Below are 18,030 nucleotides of genomic sequence, written 5' to 3'. Positions count from 1 at the left end.
GAAGTTTATTTTGGTTTCAAAATGTACTTTACCCCATGGTGGCTGGCAGGGTACAATACTATTGACATCACTGGGTTTCAAATAGAAAATTAACAAGTAGCTACTGTTGTGATTGCAGATTGCCTTCCCAGTCCCTGTGAGAGCATGTTTTTTCTTTTGGACAGCAACACTTCTCAGCCCCTTGGTACCATTAAAGCAGCCAATGGGGGCTGCCAGAATAGGGATGAACACCAACAAAAGGCTGAAGAGTAGAAAAACTGTTAATAATGCGAAAATCTTTAATCAGTTTCCAAATTGATGTGAAAGAAAATAATTTAAAAAATTTCTCTCCCACCCACAGCTAAGTTTTGACAGTAGGCCAGGTTCAGAGCCTGGTCTCTCCAGAGAGGAGTATCCGGATATTTCCCTTCGCCCGAATCCCTGGAGAGTGGCCAAAGGAAAATAAGCTATTTTGTATTTAGAACAAATTGCCACTGTTTTCTCCAGTGATGTGGCCCTATTTCCCAGACTTTGAAACTTGGAATACAGAAAGTTCTTGTGTGACCAATGAAGAAATATGGTGAATGAATGATCAAGTTTTTTTTTTTTTAAACCAAATCCTCATAAACAGATAAGTGGGGGGTTAAGATGTATGCATGGAAGCTAAATTTAGCACAGAATGGACGTCAAGTGAACAATTTCTGTTAAATCATTTTGGAGATTGGATTCCTTATGGGAGTTTCAGTGAAGAACATATGCCTCCAGAACCAGATTTTAATTATTTTTTTCAAATGAGGCTGTCAGAAGTCAAGTCTTCCTTAGAGATGAATGCAGGACAATAAAAAAAATAATTTGTTTATGTGTGTGTTTACGTGAAGCACTAGAGCTTCAACTGATCAGCAGTCCTGGGATGTTGTAAAAACTGTGCAACACTAGTTTCTCATGGTATCAGACAGGATAAAAACTATACTTTTTTTTTTTCCCTGCCTTGCATTGTGGAGTATTTCTTTTTAGACTTTCCCGTCTCAAACCTGGATTTTCTTAGCTGTTTCTTTTCTCCTTAGTGATTGCCTTCCTGTCAATATTCTTTTTTTTTTTTAAAAGATTTTATTTTTCCTTTTTCTCCCCAAAGCCCCCCGGTACATAGTTGTATATTTTTCGTTGTGGGTCCTTCTAGTTGTGGCATGTGGGACACTGCCTCAGCGTGGCTTGATGAGCAGTCCCATGTCCATGCCCAGGATCCAAACCAGCAAAACCCTGGGCCGCTGAAGCGGAGCGTGCAAACTTAACCACTTGGCCACGAGGCTCGCCCCATGTCATTATTCTTATCATCACTATTTCTTGAACTGCAACTAGAACAGAAGCCAAACTTAAAAGAGTCAAATTTTCTCCCTGCTAAGAGGCCTGTTAATAAAGTCAGAAAGTTGAAATTGGAGACAAAAAAATTGGACTTAAAAAATTATCTATGAATTTCATCTGACTTTTTTGTCCTAGTCCCCCATTCCTGTAAATACTTTGACAAGTCACTGTGTTGTAATGGCTGTAATTCTTAACCTTTTGCTTCATTATTAAAAGAGATGTCGACTCTAATCAAGAGTTAAGTTAGAGATTGTCGGTTACTCTACATGTGCTCATCTTTCGTGGTGACCTCAGCTGCACACAAAAAAACCCAGTGTAGAATTCTGGCATCCATAAGCAGATCTCTCATGAATATTGGCCTGGCATCTGATTATATTGTTCGGAGGCCCTAGTATTGCTACCTCAACTTTGGGGAGTTAAGAGTCCCAGAAGTATCCTAGAAATATGTTACATCCCTCCTCCCCACTGTGCCAGTCATTCTGTTTCGTATCGGAAGGACTGAAATGATTGAAAGTATTCCTTCAGTCTTATGTAGAAGATAATTAAAATATAGTGTGATTAGTGTGAAGAGGTATGTCAAGGAAGGCCTCATGAAGAAACAATAGTTTGGCTGTGGGCTGACAAATGAGTTAGATGCCCACTAGGTGGACAGTGGAGAGGAGGGCATTCCTGGTAGAGAAATCAGTAAATATATAAGCACATTTGGTTTGTGGAAGAGGTTTGCAAGGGTATGGGTAATGGGAAGTGAGGCTGGAAAGGTGGTAGGCAGAAGGCCAAATTGTAGCATCTTCAAACAGATAAAGAATACTACTGGCATCTTTTAAAAATCTTGATGGCATCTAGTTCAGTGGCACAATTTGGTGCAGCTCATTTTTTACTGATGATCATTGTTATTGACTGAGTGGCACTTTTTCCTGTTCATATCTCTGAGGTGTAAAGACTAAATAAAATTTTAGCCTACATAGAATCTGTGTAGTTTGAGAAAGAATATGTCACTATTTTATCATCATTAATTTATTGAGTACTCACCTCTCTCCCTCTTCCCCTCATCCTCTCTCCCCCGCCATTCTTCCTCTGTAAACGTTTGAAAAACATAATCCAAGCCATAATTCAGAAATGATGTTCTGAAGTCTAGAACTCTGATAGTGATCTGTGGTAATTTCGTCTAGTAGTTTTAACATAGAATCCTGGAGGTCCTGGGATGTAGTGTGAAATAATGTGAGATTTATTTGAAGTCTTGTTTTATCTTAAAAGTATACTTTGCATTATCTGTGTTTGTTTTTATATAAAATGGTGGGTTTTTCTCAAATCTTTGAGGAAAATTATGAGTTCTGGAAGGCATACTGTATTTATCCTTCTGGCTTTAAGTACTCTCTGGCTCCCTACCATAAGAACTAAGATTTTATTGGGAGAAAGCGATTTAAAAAAAATCTTCCAAGAGTGAATAATGTGTGTCTCAACCTTACTGATTTTATTTCTTATTTGTGTATGGATGAGCCCTTTATTGCTGAGGTGAACAATGTGACTGTAGAATAATTTATATTATTATAATATTATATAGTATATATAATTCATATAATTTGCAACTTCATTATAATACGTGTTAATATTCCTATCTGGTTATTTTACAAGATACAAATTGAATTAAGGGGAATATTAATGAGGGGCCGGCCCCATGGCTAAGTGGTTAAGTTTGCACGCTCCGCCTTCGGTGGCCCAGGGTTTCACTGGTTCGGATCCTGGGCACAGACATGGCACCACTCATCGGGCCACATTGAGGCGGCGTCCCACATGCCACAACTAGAAGGACCCACAACTAAAATATATACAACTGTGTACTGGGGGTTTGGGGGAGAAGAAGCGGGGGGGTGGGGGAAGGAGATTGGCAACAGTTGTAAAAAAGAAAAAAAAGAGGAATATTAATAAAAGCAGGTTTTTTTGAAAAGTGAGAAGAGTGTCCAAGCTATTCTCTCCTAAGTTTTTATTTTGTTGTCATTAAGCCTCATGATACCACAACCAGGTCTGATGCTAGGGAAATGCCACTTACTAAGTTACTACCTGGGAGTTACTTTTGTTATTGTCTGTTTATTTTTTGTGAAGTAGGTAATATATAAGTTAGAAGTGAAACATAATTGTATGCCATTTTATGGGAATAGCTTGTCTAAGCTTTCTTATTTCACAAACAGAATAAGCTGAACATGATATTTGGTTTTGTAAATAAAATTCATGAGTAGCATGAATGTGCTTGATATCTGGCTCCATTTTTAATGTCATTTTTCATAAGAAAAGGAGGCAGGCAGATTTTTGGAGGGAGTAACTTTGGAGATTTTCAGAAGATTCTCAACACATTAAATTTTAGAGAAGCGTTGGAATATAAAATGTGTAGGATAAGCAGCTAGCTGCTGTCATGTACAAAAGTGTTGTGTAGGGAGTTGGAAAACCTGGCCACAAGCCACTGCAGCTTTGAAGAATGTGGCTCAAGGGAGGACTCTCAGCCCATTGCGTAACATCCAGCCGAGGAAAATACAAGTACTGTCCCTATCACTTGACTTGTTTTCCATTTTGATTTAGTTACTTGGCAAAGTCTTGGTATCCTGTAGTGGAGGAATGAAATACAAGCAAGTTCCAATGAAGGACCATGCCTCCAAGGGCATCAGGGTTTGTGAGGCCAGGCAGGGGTTAAATTTCTTGTTGTTGGGCAGAGGGATTAGAGTTGAGAGAGAGAGAGAGAGACACGACTTGAAAAACATCATCTTATTATATTTGCAGTTTTTTTCCTGAAAGCGAATTCTTTCCCCTCTCCTCCCTCAACAATGTGTGCTTGTGGTTGATATACCTATGCTTTAAAATATCGCAGCTACTAGGAGGGGTCATTTTATAGCAAAATCATATCCCCTCATGTTCTGCGATATTTCATTTCGGCAGTAGAGTTTACAAGGTTTGAAACCAAAAGCAGCATTGGTTCCTTCGGGGAAAAATGATCCCAATCTACCAAAATAAAAGCCAGATAGTCTCTAATTGTTCCTTTTCCCACAAGGGGCTTGCCCTTTGTGAAGGTGTGGGTAATTTTGATAGGACCTTCTTTCTAACAGGGTTAGTCTCTGGGAATTGTCTCTTTTCCCCTGGATAAAACCCACTTTTAAATCTCATTTTAAAACAGACCTCAAAGTGTCTTTGAAAATAAAAGTACTTTAGTATCTCTCCATTTTCTTGTTCCCTCCCTCTCAGCAAGGAGACTCCAGTTTTCTCACAGGGTGCTTCCTACCGCAGTGTCTCATCCTGACTTTGCATCACAGTCACTCATGCTAAATTAGGAAGGATTTTATAGTTTTCGTTGAGCTACCCATGTGTTGTGAAAAGTTAAGTAAATGCTAACTAGGGGGCTAAAATTTTTTCACATTTTCCATCAAGTTTAGTTCCATAAATTTTACAATGTCAGGTTTTTTCTATTGGTTGTTAGTCTAGTGTTCATCAGAATATTCAGAACAGCAGCCTTAACTGTCCCCAATCTGCTTTTCCTACTTTGACTAAAGATACAGGACCATGCCTTTCATGAATCCTTCTTCTCTGTGTCAGCTCTTCCACTTCTTGGAGACTTGGAAAACATCATCTTGTGATACTTGCAATTTTTTTTCTCAGTGCATAAGGATTTTCAAATCAAACCAAGCTTTTTTCTTCTCTGTCTCTTGTCCTCTTTTCTTCCCCCAATATCTTACAGCCCATGATTTGGCAATCCCGTACAGGAGGCTCCTGAGCCACCAGTCACATGAGAATGAAGAAAAGAAAAGAAAGGACCAGATGGCATCAAAAGATACGCCTTTTCTAGGTCGTTGGTGGTTAAGCTTGCAATCTGGTTACTAGCAGGGATGGGGGTAAGGGTAGAGAGCAGCACAGCACCATTGTAAGGGAAGAAGGATTGGGGATGTTTGTTTCAATAATTTACTGGAGAGAAAAATTTGCACATCAAGGAGAATGGATTTTCTGATTTAACTTTCCAGTTTACAGTTATAGGGTATCCACTACTCTTGGAAGGGTGTATTTACCTAAAAGTGGCATATGTGGAAAACTGTGTGCAGTATTTGGGTGGCGACTTTGAAAAGTGTGGCTCCCCATTGGTCAGCTGCTGTCCTTCAATGGGCATTAACCCTTGGTTATTCTGCTCTTCAAATGCCTGATTCACTTACAAGTAGAAAAACTGGAGGAAATGACATTTGGCTCCCACAGATACACCTTTCCCCACAGGAGAGCAGAGGACATCATTCATCATTCATCCTTTGTACTGTTGTCTATTTTGGAGGATCGTATTTACAAAATATGGAAAATGGCATAACTGGCCTTTGTGAGACATGATATCTCAGGGTATGTTTTCTTGGTGTAAGCTGTATTTTGGAGCAAACTTATAATTACTTGACTGAAGAAATGTTTAATAGTGGCTAATAAAAAGTATTTTAGAGGGCAGTCTGCCTTCCCTGTTCGTTTAGGCGTTACTTACGCCTTGACTTCCTTGGCCTGGGCTGCTCCTGATTTGACAGTGCTGTTGCAGATCACCAGACTGCTAACTTGGCTGATATTTTCTTAGAGAATTCCAACTCAGTTGTTTTCCCTTGAATAAAGAAAACTAAGGCATTTCTAATTTTAGATTTAAACTTGGTCCCAATATATGAACTTTGAGTCCTGTACTCTTCTTTTAATAACTTTGAAAATCCGTGCTTTTTCATAGACAAATTCAGTATCCTTCAAGTCCAAAGTCAAGTTTCAACCTCTTTTATATGTCTCCCCCCTCCAATTACAGTCTCTCCTTTTATTCAGATTCTTTTGCCCTTGATATCTGTATGACTCATTTCATTATGAACCCAATGAAACAAAACAATATGTTTCATTCTGTAGTCTAGATTATAAACTCTTAGTTTACATTTCTTTTTTTACTTTTCTCACTCAAGCGTCTGGGACATTGCTGAGTACATAAAAGTTACGTAATGAATATACAACTGAATGATTTAAAAAAGAGAAAAAAATAGACATTTTAATATTATTTTAGTTGATTTCTACTTAGTTTAGTAAGACTTTAACTTAGATTTCATAAAACAGAAAATTGACCCACCCTTTTTTTTCCTTGATGTGAAACTATAGTAAGGGGTCATTCTGAAGCTTCTTAAAGTAGAAGATATTTCCTATATATACACTGAATTTCTGGGGTTAAGTAATTTAAGCAAAATTGACAAGTTATTCTTGTGGCAACATGTTAACTTTACTAGTTAGTTGCTTTGTTAACTTTTTTTAGATGACCGAATTCAGAGCCCCCTTGGGAGCCTCTAATTATTAGCAAGAGAACCACCAGTCTCTCTCTCCACCCTCCAGTCATATCATTTGAGTGCAGTTGTTAGGCATATGCTATAATAATCCTAATGAAGAATTTACAGGTACTTTTTACTGTGGATTTTTGTTTTTAGTCTTCTCAGCAAGAGTGCTGTGAGCATGTGAGAATCCTCATCTAAGGTTTTCCAATTAAAAATGAAAATTTTGGGGGCTGGCCCCATGGTGTAGTGGTTAAGTTCAGCATGCTTTGCTTTGGTGGTCTGGGTTTGCGGGTTCAGATCCCTGGCATGGACCTACACCAGTTGTCAGCCGTGCTGTGGTGGCGACCCAGATATAAAGTGGAGGAAGATTGGCACAGATGTTAGCTCAGGGCTAATCCTCCTCAAGCGAAAAAAAAGGAGGAAGATTGGCAACAGATGTTAGCTTAGGGGGAATCTTTCTCAGCAAAAAAAAAAAAATGCTAAGGGTTCTATGATTTTGGGTAGCACAACAGGGGAGAAGAGTGACCTTAAAATTGTTAAATCTCATTAAGGGGAATCTATTGATATGCCTTTCATTTGGTGAAAATTAACAAAATTTGTTTATCCACATCAGGTATGTCAGATTTCAGCCTAGAGCCAATTATTAGAACTGAGTTACTGAATTCAATAAAGAGAATGGAAATTTAGAATAGAAATACTAATGAACATTTAAGTATAGGTAGGCTAGCAGGTACTGGAAGAATTTTGACAGTTCATCAGCCAAACCTCTTGACCTTACTACCCTTAATCATCCTTGCTTGTCAGTGACATAATTGGCTGTTTATCGCCTTCTCCTACCCTTCTTTCAAACTGCTAGTATTTGAGAATTTCACTTGACATTATTTCTTGTGTATCAAGGCAGAGAAAGCATAGTTTGGTGGATGAGCCAATAAAACCATTTTGGCACTCTTTGAGGAGAAAATGGAGGATGTGTTTATTCCCGGTGAAGTTGAGACAGCTGTTAAAAGTTGTTATAGCTCTTTAAACTATGAACACATTTATGGGTATTCTTTTCAGATCCGCTATTAACTACTGAATTTTGTTATGCCTTAAGAGGCACAGGACCAAAGATGTGGACTGGTATTCTTTTAGAGTGGAATTATGTACCCAGAACTCTCATGGTGATCATAGTTTCTTTAGGGTACAGGGAAGGTAAATCCACGAGGCTCTCTGCTAGTATTTCCAGGAGAAATTTCCCCTAATTTGTCTACAAGATGGACGCATTAAAGAATACAGTGACTTTTAGTAAAGAATTTTGTCACCTGGCTTTTTTCCATGTGTAGAAAATCGGAGGTGGGTAGTAAGAGAGAAGAGAGAGAGAGAAATAAAAATTAAAAGCTAACGAACTGGTACCCTTAAATATTAGGAAGCAGGGGACTGTTGTATGGGCTGTTGTTTCAGTGGCTAGAATTGATGACAGGGCCAGTATCTTTTGCCTAACACTATCCTAGGTTGTCACAGAATTTTTCTGTTTCTGTTTTATGTTGGGTCATATGAAGTTGCCATTCATATAAATGAGAAATGGTTGAATATCAGAAATTTCATATGGTTCAACCTAATACATAATAACATGTAACACTGTAGGATCGCTACAGTTGTAGAGAGGGGTGTATGTGTGTGTAAAAAGTGGGAAGGAGGAAATGGAAATTTGTGAACGTTTTATACTCCCTTGGGGTACCCCTGCTGAAAACCCCTACTCCAGGCTGTGGTTTTAGGCATTCAAAATCAAATACAATTGCCCTAGTATGCTTTCCTACTTCCACATTAGTACAATTGAGACAGTTTATGGGGCAGGTTAAAAATTAAATCATCTCTGACAGAGATTACCACTGGGGATAATAATATGAAATGACCAGTGTCTCCAGAGTACAACAGAAATGGCAGAGACTGAAAATCAGTAGGCATGCCTGCACTTGCAGATACTTTGAAACTGAAGATTTAGGAGTATAACATAGTTATAGACTGAATTATGTATAAATAATTATTTGTCTTAAAAAACAGGTTTTAGGATGTTTCTAGTGGAATATTCAGGCTGTGCTAATTTGACTTTTTTGTCTTTTTTAGACGAGCTCATCTGCGCCTGTGTTTAGAACGCTTAAAAGTTCTGATTCCACTAGGACCAGACTGCACCAGGCACACAACACTTGGTTTGCTCAACAAAGCCAAAGCACACATTAAGGTGAGAATTTTTGCTATCATATTTGCACCTGATTCTCTCGGTCCCAGATTCATTATAAGCAATGATTCCTATTCATATACATCAGCTAGCTCACCATGCCCTCCTTAATAACTGACCTCAAGAGAAATCTTTCTAAAAATTTATCAGTGAATCTGATGGGAGCAACGTAACCTGATTAAACTAAATTGTTTTGACAGCATGGCCATTTGAAGAGCTGGGAATACTAGGAAAATAACAATTACTCTGCTGACACCCAGAAGAAAGGCAGTTGTGCCCTCTGGTGGAGGTGACTTCATTTGGCTGTGTCCCTCAGTATTTTTCCATCAAACTAGACTACAGAGCAAGTGTCTCTTTTGTGGAGATAACTTTACAGACTTTAAAAATTCCATACTGTTCTAGTAATGTAGCATTCATTACACATACAAAAAAGTGAAGAACTATTTTTGATGTTTAAAAATATGTATTTATGTATGTTTTTATACACACACACATACTTGTATATTCATTCATGTTTTCTCTGCCAAAGACGAAAACTTTTGATATTTTAGGTACAAATCAGTTTTATTGTTTGTATTGGACTATATACAAACTTAAATATCATTTTATCATTTTAGAAACTTGAAGAAGCTGAAAGGAAGAGCCAGCACCAGCTAGAGAACTTGGAACGAGAACAGAGATTTTTAAAGCGGCGACTGGAACAGCTGCAGGGTCCTCAGGAGATGGAGCGAATACGAATGGACAGCATTGGATCCACTATTTCTTCAGATCGTTCTGATTCAGAGCGAGGTAGGCAGTGTACTTCTTCCCTAATGAAATACTAAGCATCCTTGTATCTGGATTTAGGGAGTCACTGTATTTGCTGCTTCTTTTTGGCCAACACTGTATCATTCTAAATTTTGTGTAGTCACATCATTGTCTAACAATGCCTGTATGAACTACAGTCATGCATTGCTTAATGATGGTGATGTATTCTGAGAAATGCGTCGTTGGGGGTTTTGTCATTGTGCAAACACCATAGAGTGTACTTACACAAATTTAGGTGGTATAGCCTATTACACACTTAGGCTATATGGCACTAATCTTATGGGACCACTGTTGTATATGTGGTTTGTTGTTGACTGAAACATTGTTATGTGGTGCATGACTGCATAGAACTTTTTTTCTTGATTATATATGTATGTATTTTTAATTTTCTACTTTGAAACAATTTTAGATTTACAGATAAGTTGTAAATTTTCTGTAGAAAATTGTAGAGTTCTCATATACCCTTCCAAATTTCCCCTAATATTAACATCTTATGTAACCGTAATACAGTTAGCGAAACTAGGAAATTAACATTCACGCAATACAATTAATCCATAGACCTTATTCAAATTTCACCAGTTTTCCCAATAATATCCTTTATCTGATCCAGGATCCAATGTAGGACCCCACATTGCATTAGATAGTTCTTCAGTCTTTCTTTCATGACCATGACACTTTTGAAGACTATAGGCCAGTTATTTTATACAGTGTCCCTCAATTTGGGTTTGTCTGATGTTTTCTCTGTTAGATTGAGGTTATACATTTGGGGGAAGAAATATTACAGAAGTGATGTTGTGCCCTTCTTAATTCATTGTATCAGGAAGATATATGATGTTGATATATTTTATTACTGGTGATGTTAATTTTTATATCTGTATTTTAAAGTATCACACCCCCCATTTCTCTTTCCATCTGTCCCAGAATATTTGTCTTTGGCAGAATTAAAGAACAAAAATCAGCCAAAAAAGAAATTGTTTGAATTTCACTGATCTATTCGTGTATTGCTTTCACCACATCAGGCCTCATACCACAGTAAAAGATCACAGAGGTGAACTCTGGTGATTTTAAGTTTTACATTTGGGAAAATAGAGTTGATGAGATCTTAAGGATTCTAAAACAAAAAAAGAAAATTTATAGAATTTCTTATTTTGATTTATTATGGAAATTCTCAAACATACACAAAAGTACAATAATGAACTTATGTACCCATCATGCAGTTTGAACAGCTATCAACATTCTGTCATTCTTCTTTCATCTATTCACCACCACCCTCAGCCTCACCACTTTTTCTGGAATATTTTAAATCAAATCCCAGATAATATTATCATTTTGTCCCTAGTATTTATCTTTAATAAAAAAGACTATGAAAACATCACAATATTATTATTATAATACCCTACAAAATTAATAAAATCACATAATCCTATTTATTAATGTCATCTAATACCCAGTCTCTGATTTTCTCAAAAATGGCTCTTTACCATTGGTATGTTTGAATTAGAATCCAAACAAAGTTCACATTACATTTGTTTGTGTCTTTTAAGATACTTTAAATCTATAATAGTTTCCCTTCCCCACTTTTTTTTTCGGTGCCATTTATTTGTTGTAGAAACTGGGAAACTGGGTCATTTTTCTTATAGAATTTCTCACATATTAGATTTGACTAATGGAATCCTCATGGTGTTATTTAACATGTTCTTCTGTCCCCCGTCTTTCCTGTAAACTGGTTGGTAGGTCTAGTGGCTTGATTAAATTCAAGTTCTTTTTTTGAGGCAAGAATACTTCATAGGTTGTATTGTGTACTTCCTGTTGCATCAGTGTTATGTCTAGTTGTCTCACTCTAGTGATAACATTGGTCAGTGAGTTTAGGTGATGTCATCTTGATACATTTATGAAAATGTATCCACCTTTCACTTAATAGTTTTAGCAATCATTGATGATTGTTGCCCTGATCATTATTTCATTTCATTAGGTGTTATAAAATAGTTATTTCTGAATTCTGTCATTCTTCTTGCATTTATCAACTTTTTCTTCTATAAAGAACATTTCCTCGTCAGCTTTTTGGTTGCCCTGAAGTAAAAGTCCATACAGGGAAGATGGGATAAATGCTTGGTTTTTTTGGGTTTTGCTTTATCTATTTTCTGAACAATGAGTTGCTGCTGTGGCAACCTCCAGAGGTAACAAGGTGTTTTGTTTTGCTGTTGGTTTTTGATTATCTTATGAACTCATATGTTTTCATGTATTGAATGCATTCCACTTCATTGCAGTCATTCTTTTTAATACTCAAATTTCCCATATTCTGTAGGAGACTTTCACATTGGTTTTTGATCCCTTTTAACACAACCCTAGGAGTCCTTGGGTTTGTTGTTTTTGTTGTTGTTGTTTTGCTATGTAAAAGTTTGTTTTTATGTGGCACTCAGCTTTGAAGAACAAAAATTCACCAGAGGCAGCAGCAAGAACCTCAAGGACATGCTACATTTATGAGTGACAGTGAGGTGTCACAGAAATAACCTTGAATTAGGAGGCAGACCTTGGTCCTAGTCTTTTCTTCTGCTGCTTACTAGCTGTGTGACCTTGTCAGGTCTTCATGCTTTAGTCCACTTCCTGCTGTTCTCTCCTCTTTGTACCCATCCCACCTCCAAATTTCAGAGAGGATGCATCTTTATCATAATAGTTCTCATCTTTTTAGTACTCTCAGTGTGCTTGTACCTTATCTAGTACCATTCTTGTTCTTATCTGGTGGCCCTCTTTCCCAGTGTTCTTTTCTAGTCCATGGGGCTAGAGCAGTCTCTCATTTTACTTTGTTTTGATTGAATTCAGCATGCACTGTTGGATAGATCTCGATTTTATTTCCTAATTGTAGGTTGGATGAGTGTTCTGTGATACTGGGAAACACTAAATAGGCTGTGAAGCATTATGGATATGAAACAAATAGTTATGAATTCATAGGATTATTTGTACAGCTTGTTTGGACAGCTGCCTGCATTTTAAAAACAGACCTCTAAAACTTTTTGAAGGAACAAGCCCTTTTGAAAATTATACTCTTTGAAATAACTTACTCTGTCTTCTTAGGCTCAGCAAGAATCCACTTTTCCTAAAGCAGTTGTGATCAGTGTGAATCCTTAAAGTCAGTGCCAAATATGAAACATCAGGCTTTGAGTTTGTTTTAAGAAAACTGAAGAATCTTGAGTTCATTCTGTTACGGGAGAAAACAATTTTTCAAGTGCTTTTTATTTTTTAAAATGTTTATTGCTTTTTATGTATTATTGGTGATTGTAGATATAGTATTTAACAGTTAAGATATCTATGGATAGCTGGGTCATAAATGCATTTAGGGTCTTTCTTTTTCATGTTTGTTTTTGAAGTAAAGTTAAATACCACCATTCAAATGCCTTTACTATAATCTTTACTGTAGATCTCACTATAATCCAAAGACTTTTAAGCCTCAGGCCCTCATTTCAAGCTATAGTTGATGCAAGAAAATTGAAGACAAATCTCTCAGAGTCTACTTTATAATGACTAGCTTATTTTGTGCACTGAATCCTAGAAGTCTGTATAACCATCTGTGGAATGATACCACCAAAGGCCTGGATGGATAAATTTTCTAGTTTACCTATATTAAGTTTATGCTTTTTTTCCCCCTTTAAGGCAACTCTGATTAATAAATATCACTGAGAATTAGCTTCTAGTTAAATGCAAAACAGATGTCGTTAAACCACTTGGGGTTGGGATCTTTTAATATTAAGCACTAATTCCCAAATAGGCCAAGTGATTTTGGTGGGAGGTCCAGACGGACTGGCGTCAAAGGCTTTAAGTAAACTTGCTGCCTAAATTGAGACCACCAGTGTATACCAGACATTCCTGTTTGCAAAATATATCCCTGTGTCTCTTCACCTTTCTTTCTGTTCTCCAGAGATCACTGATAATAAGCTTGTATAACAATTATTTTATACTACAAAATGTAATCACTTTTCCACATGCCTTGTTAGTTTTTGAAAATGCACATATACTAGATTACTAATGTTCTTCCTTTTTTTCCTTTGGCAGAGGAGATTGAAGTGGATGTTGAAAGCACAGAGTTCTCCCATGGAGAAGTGGACAATATCAGTACCACCAGCATCAGTGACATTGATGACCACAGCAGCCTGCAGAGTATTGGGAGTGACGAGGGTTACTCCAGTGCCAGTGTCAAACTTTCGTTCACTTCCTAGAACCCAGCATGACAACAGTGCAGGGCAAAATATTCACTGGGCCAATTCAATCCAAACAATCTCCTAAATTGGGTTCATGATACAGTCTCCTCTTTAAAACTAAACAAAACTATACTTGAACAAAAGGGTCAAAAGACCTCTATTTAAGTAAATACTTAGCAAAAAGTGGGGCAGAGCCTCCCCAGCAGAACAAATATTCATAATATTCATATTTGAAAATCACAATTTCTAATGGCAGCAGAAAACTTGTGTGAAGTTTTCTTTATTTGATTTAGTTGATTTGAAAGAGGACATTGGAGATTCCATCCTCTTTTTCTTTTCTAGTTTGCTCATACCGCATTGAGTAAACACACTTAAGGTTGGGATTATGAACCCTTCCTGAGCTTTATGGTCCTAAAAACAAAATCAAACCTATAGTAATGACAAGACAAGATAATCAGGCATTAATCTTGGATAGCTAAAGAGCTATTAAAACTCAGCCTGGGACAGCTTATCATGAAGCCTGTGGATGATCAATTCTTAAAAAAAAAAAAAAAAAGCTCATTTCATGCTCTGCCAAAGGAGAGACTCCCATGAAGCCTTTTGAAAGGGATCATCATGCAGCTCAGCTTTCTGTTGGATTCCATGCTAAGCAAGCTAACCTTATCCTGCATTGTTAGCACTAGGGCACCCAACCGCCAGCTCAACAGTCAGCTGCTCTTAGGCTCTTGGGCAGCATGGGGCAGTCTGTACATGACAGCCTCTACCACACAGGGCCTGAGTTTGGATTGAGGGGCCAGAAGGAAAAAGCTTCACGTGCCTCTGTGTCTGCGTGGGCCAGAAGAGTTGTGCACGCAGATTAGCAGGCCAAGGTCTGAGCCACAGCAGCATTTTTATTTCAGATTTTGATAACTGTTTGTATGTGTTGAAAACCAAAATGACATCTTTTTAAAGCTTGTCCATAAAAACATAGATGTCTTTTATAGTGGAAAAACACATGGGAAAAAATCATCTATTTTGATGCAGCATTTGATAATGATAACACCTCACACCTCACTCTTTATAGTGCACAAAATAAATGAGGTCTGGGCTACGTAGAAAAAAGGTCAATGCTGTTTTTGTTTTGTTTTAGAATCATTACCTTTTACCAGCTTTTAACCATCTGATATCTATAATAGACACACTATCATAGTTAACATAGTTAAGTTTGGCACTTGTCTCATTTTAATGTAAAGATTTGCTTCCGTTCTCCTACGGGCTGTCTCTCTCTTCCTCACAATCCCGCTGTGCAGGTGCTATTGTTGCTCTTATCAATATTTTCAGAAACGTTATTTTCTTTTAAGTGAAATTTCTAGCCTGCACTTTGATGTCATGTGTTCACTTTGTCTTTCAAACTCCAAGGTTTCCCCCTGGCCCTCTCCCTTACCCCAGGAAGCCTTCTTGGAGACCTTACCCCTGGATCTTTGGACTTTGTATACTTTAAATAATTTAACTACCCTTAATTACTTAAAAAAAAAAAAGCTTTATGATTTTCATAACTTATTGCTGATTTTAATGGGTTGTTAATTTCAGTCCTGTAGTTTTATTTTGTTTTAGATAGGGCTGGGCAAGGAAAAAGAAAATAAAGACAACCATATTTAGCAGTGAGTTGAGTTGTGTGTGTAATGTTAGACTATCCTTTGTAAGTAGCACTTTAACAGCTTTCACTGCTTCTATATATGAAGTGTACCATCTTGGTCATACACAAGGCATCAGCGTATACTTACTTGTTCTTGTGCTCTTCCTGTGCCTCCAAAAATATTTTATCCTTGATTGTGCTATGTTTTGAGTGGAAGAAATTCTTTGAAGTAGATATGTGAAAACTGCATGCCTTTAGAAGCCCATTATTAGAACTTGCTACTTCAGGTGCTGGGGACTTAATGAAAAACATGATAAAACAAATTCATTTTTGTGGCCCAGGTAAATTATTTCTGGTTTCATTAATGATTACTCCTGGCTGGGTCAAAATGTTGCTCTATATACTTGCTTACTTTTGACTTTCCCAAGTGAGACAGTTTGAAGACTCTGCTAACTACCATGGAAAAGAAATGGAAGCCAGTGACTAAGCTTCCATTTTGTTATTCCCATGGCATTCACTTGCATCACTTGCCTAGGGCTGGAATTTGGGAATTCATTCAGGTGAACTTGAGGTGCTGCCATTTTGTTGTATGTGTATAGGATGGTGGGCTGGGAAGCCTTTGTCACAAACCTATAGTACCTATTTCAACTGCCCACTAAATTACTCCTTCCCTGGGTTTGTTTTCCTTGGGGGAGGGTGTGGATTGTATGATGAGTAAGAAGTTTTAATTTTTTAAAAGACAAATCGACTTTGAAGATACAAAAGTTAATTGCAAGAAATAAAAATTGTGAATGAAGAATACCCGAGTGCTTTTTGTACCACCCTTCTCTATGAAGGAAACAATGTGAATGAGCTTCCACACCTTGAGAGGCAACTAACTCCTAAATGTCTATGTTGATACTACTTCAGTAGTCTGGAATTAATGGCAGTTTGAATCATTGAAGTTTCCTGTTCTATAATTTAAATAGGTGCCTTCTTGACTGATAATGCCACGTAAACCTAACTGCAGATGGTTTAAGGTATCTGATAATCTGCTTCAGGTAGGACACAAAGCTATTTGTCATTCCTATTATCTGCTCTCCAAATAACATTAAGGAATCCCTTTGGCTACACTATTATTCCAGTTGAAAACAAGTCCAGAAGTTCCCATTTAGTCCTCATTAACCTGAGTTAAGCTACCCTGTATGTAAAATGCCTGAATGAGCTATTAATAGGTACAGGTAAATCCTATCTCTGTCTATATTATTACCAAAGATTCTGATCAAATCATTGTGACTCTAGTTTCTGATTAGAATAGGTACGAGAACTCTGGTGGAAATGCCTTTTCTAGTCCCCGTGACAATGACAGCTTTTAGCATTACAAAAGAATTTTAAAAGGCAGTGAGGATTACTGAGGCAAAGCTCCTAACAAGGCCACACTGCTTCCAGGGTCATTTCTCATGAGAAAGTTGTTTAGCCTCTTGGGGGAAGGTTTTCTGTGAGTTTTTCTTCTTCCACTTGAAGAAGCAACTAGCTGCCTTTTCCCTTTCTTCTTTTATTATCCTTCCACCTCAAAAATTACATACTCCCTACCAAAAACAGGATAATGTGGGAAGAACAAGGGTTCTGGTCATGTTTAAATCCCAGTTCTAACGTTTGCTAAGGACCCTAAGCAAGTTACTTAATTTCTTCATGGAGCCTGTTTCCTCCTGAAAAGTTGTTACAAATACTACCTCTATCTTGAAAGGTTGTAAGGATTAAAACCGATATATGTAAATTAACCCCCTCCCTATCTAGGAGCTTGTAGCGCAAAAGGAAATTAAGAGGTTTGTACTCTACTTTCGCTGATGAATGCAACCTTCTAATTTCTTCATCCTTAATCATGAATTTTAGTTATTATGACTCTGGGTCTTGCAGGAACAAACTTCTATTAAATAAAATGGTTCATTTTCACAAAATTCCGTGGCAGGTTATACTTTGTAAGAAGTCATTTTTGATGTCCTATAGAATTTTTTAAATAAAGGCTTTATAAGATTGATCTATCATCGGTTTTAGTGATTACCTGGTCTTTCTAAAAAAAAAAAAAAACTAAGCTTGAGTATGTTATACCTTGATAGTAATTACTGCATAATAAGTGAGTGTCCTAGTTAATATTTAGTGCTGGCCTTGCAAAGAAAAAAAATCTTGGCCCATGTACCATATCTATTAGGAAACTAGTGTTCTCATGGAATGCATCTGATTCTTTTAAATAATCAGTGTAGTTTAAAATAATATGTACTGGCTGACCACTTCTTGGTTCTGTTTTACCTTCTACACAGTCATAAATTATAAGGGGAAATGGCTTAAAGGAAGCTGTTTTAAAGTACTGCCAACTAACTGCCTATAATTTTGGAATTTTTTCCATTTCCTCAAGCTCTTCGCTATGGAAGAATGCATAAAGTCTTTATTGGTTGTGCAATGACTGGGATATTTATTTTAGGTTTTCACACCAGAGCACAGAATAGCATTGTAAAGACATAAAATATCTCTAAATTAAAAAATACAAATTTAAGCCAGTTGTTTCTAAATTAGCAGCTTCATCACACT

The 18,030-nt window shown here is 37.1% G+C and overlaps 1 protein-coding gene across 2 annotated transcripts in view; it reads left to right on the top strand.

Annotated features, from left to right (window-relative positions):
- MXI1 (MAX interactor 1, dimerization protein) overlaps nt 1-15,494 on the top strand; it is an 81,594-nt gene extending 66,100 nt beyond the window's left edge. For both annotated transcript variants that reach the window (XM_014865714.3, XM_044751036.2), the window contains exons 4-6: nt 8,739-8,853; nt 9,468-9,639; nt 13,705-15,494. In XM_014865714.3, the coding sequence (XP_014721200.1) occupies nt 8,739-8,853; nt 9,468-9,639; nt 13,705-13,868 (451 nt within the window). In that variant the 3' untranslated portion in view covers nt 13,869-15,494. The remainder of the gene's footprint in view (nt 1-8,738; nt 8,854-9,467; nt 9,640-13,704) is intronic.
- The last annotated feature ends 2,536 nt before the right edge of the window (nt 15,495-18,030 follow it).

This window comes from Equus asinus, chromosome 2 (assembly GCF_041296235.1).
Source record: "Equus asinus isolate D_3611 breed Donkey chromosome 2, EquAss-T2T_v2, whole genome shotgun sequence".
Lineage (NCBI taxonomy): Eukaryota > Metazoa > Chordata > Mammalia > Perissodactyla > Equidae > Equus > Equus asinus.
This window is presented reverse-complemented; position numbering and strand designations above follow the sequence as displayed.